Here is a 9,264-nt window from a genome sequence, read left to right as displayed (position 1 = left end):
GGGCATGACTCCCATTTTACAGGGAAGGGAGCTGAGGCTGAGAGAGAATGAAGGTCACAGCAGCCACACAGGACCAGGTCCTGGAGTGGAGACCTTTCACACGTGAGAGGGAGTACAGTGTCAGGAAGGCCAGAACAATCGGCCACAAAGTCCTCATAGATCCACAACTTGGCTTGCACGAGAGCACACAAATTCAGAAACATGTTCACAGCAGGCTGGAATTGTGCAGAAAACATCCCAAGAAAAACAGTAAGGGGTGGTGGATAGAGCCCTGGACAGGGACTGGGTACAAACCTCAGCTCCGTCGCCTCTAACTCACTATGTAATACTGGACAAGTCCCTTCTTTACTTGGGCCTCAGTTTCCCTGCCTGTGAACTAGAGGGTGGGACTCTGGTGTTCTAGGGCTGTTGGGCTCACCTGAGGCTGTTTCCCTGGGAGATGGGGTCTGTGTCCCGCTCCTGGCCAGCACACTCCGAGAACATTTGCTCTCCTGACCAGCCGACAGCCCATCCCTCAACCTCCTCCACCCTCAACCCCTTGCCATACCCAAAGCAAACGAAGCTGATTGTCTTAGCTGGCCCTGTGGGTGCTGGCTGGGCGGCCAGCCGCAGGCCACAGGCGGAGGTGCCACCAGCCAGAGCCCCGCCAGACACACAGGGCATTGTCCCTTGGTCAACAGCCCCTGGGCACCTCGGCCCGGCTCCTGGCCTGTCCCCACACCCCTCACCGCCTGCCACTGTGCTAGGCCCAGCCAGCTGGGGGCCCAAGGCTCCCAGCTGATGACGAGCCCACCCACCCACTCCCCCGGCAGTCCCCTGTTGAGCTATAATTGCATCGCTCCATCCTGTTGCTGCCATTCTGCCGGAGGCGGCATCTGGGGTTCCAGGCGGGTGGCAGCTGCGGGCCCATCTTGGCAGGATGGATTGGCCGCACAACCTGGTACGTGGCGCTTCCCCACCCCCACCCTCACCCCTTTTTAGGCTTGAGTGCTTCAGTATTCCTTTCCTATTGATTAATGTCTGCCTCTGTTTGGCTTGGAATCTGTGGAGGCGAGTTCTCCCTCTGTCCTCTCCCCCAGGACTAGAAAGAAACAGAGAGTGGTCTCAGAGCCTGCAGCCACGGCCAGTAGCTCAGCCTCCTGAACTGGGCTCAGCCAGTCCACACTGAAACCTTTTCAGGACAGAGGCATCTGGGGAGATCCTTGCAAATTCAGTCATTGGGTTTTTCCAGAATCCTGATTCCTGAGATCCGGGCTATGCGACCTTGGACAAGTCCTTCTGTTTCTCTGTCTCCCATCTGGAAAGCGAGGGAGGGGGAATAATTCTATTCTGCTTTTCTCTGAGTGGAGAGCCAGAGTTTAAGAATGCCGTGTGAGAAGTTCATATGAGAGAGCCTATTGTTAGGGAGACATTTTCCTGCACCAGAATCTAGGACCAAAAAAGAAGAATTCAGTGACTTGAATCTTGGTTGCAGATTCTGTGCCAGGAAATGGCTCTGCCAAGAGGGGCTATGCTGAAACTTGTTTTCAAGGGTCAAGACTTGCTGTTTAGCCTGATAAATCAGCCATGGGCCATGTGGGCCGAGGGGTGAGGGGTACAGGGAGGTAGGTGCCTGGCTAGATCCAGCGAAGAGATAAAACTCACTTAGAAGTTTCTCCATGCTGGCCAGCTCTGGCCCCGACCCAGATACTGGCCCTTCTCTCCCCAGCTTCCTGAGGAGCCTGGGTTCTGCCGGGCCCCCACGTTATCTTCTGTATGAGCCAGAGGCTTTCCTGATGCTCTGGTTCTGGGGAGGGAGAAGTGGATGGCAGTGGGTGAGGAGGGAGGGGGGCAGGCAGGGGGTCGGGATGTGGAGGAGGGCAGGGCAGTGCAGGTGTCATGGAGGTGGAGTCCAACAGGGCATCCTCGGCCCCTGACCTGCCCATCTCCTCAGCATCAACTCAGGCCTCCTTCCTCCTGCCCACTCTATTTCAGTCTCATGTTTCCTTTCAGCAAGGCTCTTTAGCTCAAACCTCCTCTCACTGTGTCCCCTGCCTGTAAGACATCTAGACTCCCTCTGCCTACATCTGCCTCTATCTTATCCTTCAAGCCTTGCTTGACATGTTCCCTGCCCAGAAAAGCTTTACCAGGCCACTGCTCTGGCACAGGCTGAGCAGGAACCCCTGCTCTCCCCAACCACACCCTGCACCTGTCGCTAGCAAGACTTAGGTGCTTGTTTCTTTGTTCACCGTCTGTTTTCCCTCCCAGACTGTAAGCTACAAAAGGGCAGGCATGGCAACTGCCACCCATCCACTCTGCAGTGTTCATGAATACCTAAGTGCTTGTCACCATGCAGACACGGGGGGTAAGACAGCGTGTGAAAACTGACATGATGCCCTCATGGAGTCTGTGCATAGTGGGGGACATAGAATCACATGTGCAGACTGTAAGACTGCAGTCATGCAAGAGGCGGGTGAGTTAGAGAGCCCAAGTCCACAGTCATCCCTAAGGATGTGACACTAGAGCTGACACAGGAGGGTGGGTAGGCGTTTAGAAGATGGAAGAGAAGAGGCAGAGTGTGTAGGCAGAGGCCTGTGCAAAGTCCCTGTGGCAGGAGGGAGTATGGTGGGAGTAAGAGACTGAGAGAAGGCCAGAGGCTGGAGCAGGCCATAGAGCTCAGCAGGGTCAGACCAGTGGCCTGGGAGACCCCTAAGGTCAACGGGAAAGGTGTTAAGCAGGAAGGTGACCTTATCAAATCTGCATTTCAAACAGCTGTCCTTGGTTCTGGTGTGGAGAATTGATTGGAAGGAGCCACGGGGGATTTAGAAAGACCAGCTGCGAGGCTGCTGAGCTGTCCAGGGAAGTGAGAGTGGTGGTGCAGATAGAAACAAGTGGATGGGCAGGAAGATTTTTAGGAGGTGCCAGATTTTTAGGACCTAGCGGTGAGTTGGATGTGAGGGAGAGAGAGGGTGGTGTCATTGTTGGTGCCCATCACAGAGCGTAGTGTATAGCAAGTGTTGGTACCCATGTGTTGTGGCCCTGGGGGACCAGGCCAGGGTGGGTGAGGGTGGCCCACACAAAAGCCTTTCCTCTTCCCTCTCTCCTCCCTGGACCATGAGTCTTGGCCCAGAGAGAGACTTGGCTCTCCCATCCTTGACTTGTGGCCTTCCTCCCCAGCTGTTCCTTCTTACCATCTCCATCTTCCTGGGGTTGAGCCAGACCAGGAACCCCAAAGGCAAGAGGAAGGGGCAAGGGCGGCCTGGGACCCTGGCCCCTGGGCCTCACCAGGTGCCACTGGACCTGGTGTCACAGGCGAAACCGTACGCTCGCATGGAGGAGTATGAGAGGAACCTTGGGGAGATGGTGGCCCAGCTGAGAAACAGCTCTGAGCCAGCCAGGAGGAAGTGTGAGGTCAACCTGCAGCTGTGGCTGTCCAACAGGAGGAGCCTGTCCCCCTGGGGCTACAGGTAGGCAGGGCTGGGCAGCTGGAGGCTGCGGTTTGTTGGGGGCTGGGACCTGGCCCCCCATCTCATTCACTGTAACAGTTATGACCTCGAATTCAGAGGTCTAAGTGCCTGGACTTGAATCCCAGCTCTGCCTCTTACTAGCTGTGTGGCTTTGAATAAGTTGATTAGCCTTTCTGAGCCTCAGTTTCCTCAACTGTGAAAGGAGGTGATAGTGATACCTACATCATAGGCTTGCTATTAAATGAGACATCCATGCAGAGCACTGCCCTTTTCATTCTCCAAGTCCCAGCTGAAGTGCCTGCAAAGCTCCCCCGAACGTCACTTCCTCCAGCTCTGTAGAGCCTCGCACACACTTCTTGCCTGCATCACTTCTGTGTGGTATTAAGCTGGCTGTGTTCACATCTGTCTGTGGCACTAGAAGGGGACCTTCCCAATGCCTGCATCAGAATCATCTAATGATTCCCATGCCCCGCCCAATCAAATTCTCCAGGGGTGAGGCCTAGAAAGTGGTATTTTATCTATCTCCATGTGATTAGATGCAGTCAGGTTTTGATTTGGGAATCAACACCTGCTGGCCCTGATAGGCAGAAGCAGAGTCTTACCTTGGGTATAGTCTGGCACATAGATGGGACAAATGTGTATGTGCTAAATGAATAGTGAAAAGATGGGCTGGCCCTGAAGGGTCCTCACTCACAAACCCAGGCCAAAATTTTTTCAGCCATGCAACTTACATCCTGAGACTCTAGAATAGCACTGCTCACTAGAACTTTCTGTAATGATGTAAAGCCCAGTATAGTGGCCATTAGCCTCATGTGGCTATTTAACACTTGAAATGTAGCTAATGTGACTGAGGAACCCTTCTGATTAAATTTAAGTTGACCCATGTGGCTAGTGGTTTCTGTATTGGTCAGCACAGCTCTGGAATTTGACAACTGGAAGGGTCAGTAAAGACCTTCCAGGAACTGCGCTTCTCATACTTTACTGTGCCCGTGAATCCTTGGGGATCTTGTAATAATGCAGGTTCTAATTCAGGAGGTTCTGCATTTCTAACAAGCTCCCAAGAATAATAAGGCGATGCTGATGCTGCATGTGCACAGGTCTACTTCACCCATAACTTTCCCTCCCATTTAACAGATGAGGAAATTGAGGCACAGAGAAGGAAAGGCCACAGAGCAATTCCCTGGATTCTAGACTCCGTGAGAGCACCAGGCAGGAACTTGTCTGTTCTGTTCTTTAAGGAACACCTAGTCCAGGACAGAGCCACTCACGTGATGTGCAAGAAATATTTGTTGAAGGAATGGAGACTAAATCAGAATGGAGCCCAGGCCTCCTGACTCTTCTTCCAGTGGAAATTAGGCATCAATCACGGTGCTCACATTTGATTTCCATGGATTAAGTTTCCCAAAAATACAAACAAGGGGGAGAGCACAGGGGAGGCAGAGGGAGGTCTTAGGCTTCTCTGTGATTGCCACAGCACAATCTAGTAATGGGGTGAGCATCTTGCTGGATAAAAGAAAGAAGCTGGGTGGCTAACTGGTGACCTTGAACCTGGGTAACCTTGGGACAAGTGACTAGCCATTCATGGTCTTCAGTTTCTTCACCCAGAACGCTGAGTTGATTATTGCCCTTTCTCCAGAAGTCTTCTTGTGGGAACCAAAACTCCGGTTATGGAAGGTAGGGGCGCGGGGAGTGGTTGCAGATGTGCTCTCACTCACCTGACCACCTTCCGCCCTGCGCGCTCTCCTGCTCCCCACAGCATCAACCACGATCCCAGCCGCATCCCTGCGGACCTCCCGGAAGCACGGTGTCTGTGTCTGGGCTGCGTGAACCCCTTTACCATGCAGGAGGACCGCAGCATGGTGAGCGTGCCCGTGTTCAGCCAGGTGCCCGTGCGCCGCCGCCTCTGCCCGCCGCCGCCACGCACGGGGCCCTGCCGCCAGCGCGCGGTCATGGAGACCATCGCTGTGGGCTGCACCTGCATCTTCTGAACATCCGGGCCCAGGCGCCAGGCTGGCAAATGCAGATCGCCTTCCCTGCAACCCGTGCCAAGCAAGGCCTATGAAAAGTAAATGCTGTCTTTCCTAAAGCAAGTCTTTGGGTTTGCTCCTTGCGGCTCCGAAGCCAAAACCAGGGTGGTGGTAAGAGGTTCCTGGGAGGTCGACTTCAGATCAATATAAAGGAGGCTTTTCCATCACTTTGAGTTCTCCAACACTGAGATAGGCTATTAAAAAAATATTGCATTCATTTTACCATTTAGGACAGTTACATGCTTTCTTTAATTTGGATTTATAAACCTATTATTTCAGCCAAACTATTGTAGCTTGATCGGTATAAGCCAATACAGGACTTAACGAAAGCTAACTTGTTAACTCTACCCAATTAAGTCAAGGATCATTGGAAACAAGCTCTTTTGAAGCAGTGAGCTCCTGGTCTCAAAGTGTCAAACTAAAACTGAGCTTCTCAAGAATGTTGTGAAGCAGATCTCTGCTCTGGCTTGAGTAGATGATCTGTAAGGTCTCTTTCAGCTCTGAGAGTCTTCGCAGATCAGACTTAGACCCAAAGAAGGACCTCCAGGTTGCCAGAGAGTGGGTGTTTTTAACCTGGGCCAATGAGCCCCTGAAATATTCATGTGAGTATGCATTTTTTTTTTTTTTTTTTGTCGTTTTTGTGACCGGCACTCACTGAGTGCACCGGTCATTCCCATATAGGATCCGAACCCGCAGCGGGAGCGTCGCCGTGCTCCCAGCGCCGCACGCTACCAAGTGCGCCACGGGCTCGGTCCGAGTATGCATTTTTTCTGAGCCTCATGAGGATCCTTGGTTTCGAACTCAAGAGTTGAGAAGCGTCAATGTAGATCATTCTTTCTTCCAGCCCTGTCCACAGGGGATCTGGTTAGATGGTTTGCTGATATCACTGATTCTGAGACTTTAGCCAGCATCGGAATCACCTGGAGTGCTTATTAAAACCCAGATTGCTGGGCCCCACACCGAGAAGTTCTGATTCAGTAAGTTTTAAGGTTATTGTTTTTTTTGGGGGGGGGGGTGGCTGGCCAGTTCAGGGATCTGGACCCGTGACCTTGGTGTTACCAGCACAATGCTCTCCTAAGTGAGCTAAAGATTCAGTAAGTTTTAAGTTTGGGGTGATACTTTGCATTTTTCTATAATGGTTGCTTTGCATTTTTAATATAGTGGTTTCCAGGTCATGTTGATGCTGATGGTCTGGGGATCACACTTTTGAGAACCACTGGCTTTTATCAAGACACTTTGGCTGGCTGGTTAGCTCAGCTGGTTAGAGCACCTCATAATACCAATCATGGGTTCGGATCCCTGTACTGGCCAGCTGTCCACCCCCCAAAAAAGACACTGCTGATCAACAAAGGCTGTGTGGATTGACTTGTGCTAAAGCCCATGTTGGCTCTTGCCCCTGGATGCTAATGCCTGCCTCCTCCATTAGCTCCTAGCAATTCAATCCTCCCCTTGAGCTCTCTAACCCCTGCAGCAAATCCCAAATCAGCTGTTCTAGGGTCCAAAAATACCTTCCCTCCCCCAAGACAGCTGAGGGGCTCAGGCTATATGTTGAGAGTAAGAATAGTTAGCACTTTAGAGTTAGTTTCAGTAAAAGGACCCACAGTCCAGTATAGGAGTACTTTACTTGTCTGCTCTAATTTCAGTGCTTAAAGCAGCTTTAGCACTAAATGTTTTAAGAGTCTAATTCATGAAAGGCCAATAGTTAAATATGTGCCTCTCTGGGGTGGTAACTTACCTTTTTTGGTATTGTTCTAGAGTGGGTACTGGTTAAAATTACCCCAGGAAGCTTCGGCCTGGTTCCAGACACATGGAAAATAGAGTTCATGTGCCAGCCCATACTGATCCCTTCAGCAGCAGCTTCTCCTCTCTCCAGAGTTGTTGTGTCTGAGGCTCCCACAGAATTCTCCACAGGTCTTAAGACTTCAGCCCCACAGGAAGGGCCTACAACCTCTCAAATCTTTTTGTGGGGGTGAAGGTTTGGGAAGAAGTAAGTGTCAAGAGAATTTTTCCTAGAACTGGGGCACAGGGATTGGGTGGGGAAACCCCTCATCATGGTGACGAGGGGCTGTACTCCTTCTATCAGAGTGTCAGAAACACAGAGATGCTCAATAAATGTCAGTTAGTTTTATATGGATGCTGCCTTTTCCTCTTTCTGGGCTTCAGGTTCCTCATCTGTGAAATGAACAGATGGGATTTAGAGATCTCCAGAGTCTTTTCCAGTTTTACCTTTCTGCAACTTAAAAGCTTGGCCTTGTGAGCCTGGGCTGGCAGCTGGCCCTTCCCAGTCCCCTGTTTAAAGGCAGCAGCAGGGAGCTCAGGACCTTTGGAGAGCTGGGTCTCCAGGGCACCGCAGAACCTACTTAGGTCTGAGTCTAAATGTGTTTCATGTTTTCTGCTCTCCAGTGAGAAACTCCCACTCCGTGAGATAGGGGCCTCGTCTACCTCAGTCAGGGCTGCATCTCCAGCAGTGAACCCAGTGCCCTGGGCAGAACAGGGCGGCAGCGCTTGGTGAATGAATGCATGGAGCCTCTAGGGGGAGCTCCAGATCTGCCCCCAGCTCCCTCAATTGCCCCCAGCTCCCTCAATTGCCCCCTCATAAGTGAGCAAGGCATTCCTTACCCCATCCCCACTCTTCCTTCCACAGCTGCTCCCCCTCACCCCCACTCCAAGTTCAGAGTGCTGGAATTTTGCTTGGGTCACCTGCCCTAGGAAGTGGAGTTCCTGTAAAGGGTTTTAAAAGTCTATAACCCTACACCCAAGGTCTGCTGAGGATGACTGTGGCTCCTTTCCTGTTTTGTATGGTGGATTACAGGGCTCTCTTTGTCTTTGCAAATGCTCTCTCTTCTCCAGGGGGCTGTGGACCCTTGAGGGCTTCTGGCCTGGCCTGAGAAGGCTAGGGTGAGTCCTGGGTAAAGGCTTCCTGCTGGTTCTCTTACTCTTTCCTGGAATCTCTGTCATTTCCTCTCTGCCTGCAAGGAATGGAGATGGTGAGACCCAGCTCTCAGGTCTGGGCTTGGGGAAACAGGCAGCGTGGGCATTTTGGCTGGTGTTGGTTCTGAGCTGTTTGGGTCTGCCTATCCAGGTAAAGAACAAAGCTAGCTCCGCTGTAGTCATGCTTGGACATGAAGTTGGCGCCCCAGCGAGGACTGAAGATCAAGTATAACTGCCCTGGTTTGCATCTTCTGTGCAAATATCTTTCTTAGGGTGAAAGGGAGGGGTAGTTATCAGGGATAAGTTTTTTACTGTCCTTGGTCCTTTGGCCCAATACCAGTTATCATCAATTACACCATGACAGCCCATGCCATCTTCATTTCAAACACAGATCATCAAAAATGCCATTACACACTTTGATTTCACTGGACTTGAGAGGAGCAGGGAGAGCATAGCTCCACCTGCATGTGGCTGACATTGTGGCTCTCTCTCCGATATTCTTTCAACCCCTCCAATCTTTTTTTTTTTTTTTTTAAAGATGACCGGTAAGGGGATCTTAACCCTTGACTCAGTGTTGTCAGCACCATGTTCTCCCAAGTGAGCTAACCGGCCATCCCTATATGGGATCCAAACCCATGGCCTTGGTGTTATCAGCACCACACTCTCCCAAGTGAGCCACGGGCCGGCCCTCACCCCTCCAATCTTGAAGTTTGGATGAGACCACATCTGCTCTAGGGATGAGACCTGACTGTTCTAAGCCAATCAGCTTAATCTCATTCCCTGTGTCACGGTTATTGGTTTGGTGTCTGATTCTCAAGCCAATCAGCATGTGGCATTCCCTTGGCCACAGGAATTGGTTC

General features: G+C 51.6%; 1 protein-coding gene across 1 annotated transcript; it reads left to right on the top strand.

Moving 5' to 3' along the window:
• Window positions 1-919: 919 nt before the first annotated feature.
• IL17B (interleukin 17B) lies at window positions 920-5,434 on the top strand. The gene is made up of 3 exons (XM_063088220.1): window positions 920-940; window positions 3,157-3,446; window positions 5,203-5,434. The coding sequence occupies exons 1-3, from the start codon at window positions 920-922 to the stop codon at window positions 5,432-5,434; spliced, it is 543 nt and encodes a 180-aa protein (XP_062944290.1).
• The last annotated feature ends 3,830 nt before the right edge of the window (window positions 5,435-9,264 follow it).

This window comes from Cynocephalus volans, chromosome 2 (assembly GCF_027409185.1).
Source record: "Cynocephalus volans isolate mCynVol1 chromosome 2, mCynVol1.pri, whole genome shotgun sequence".
In the NCBI taxonomy this organism is placed as follows: Eukaryota; Metazoa; Chordata; class Mammalia; order Dermoptera; family Cynocephalidae; genus Cynocephalus; species Cynocephalus volans.
This window is presented reverse-complemented; position numbering and strand designations above follow the sequence as displayed.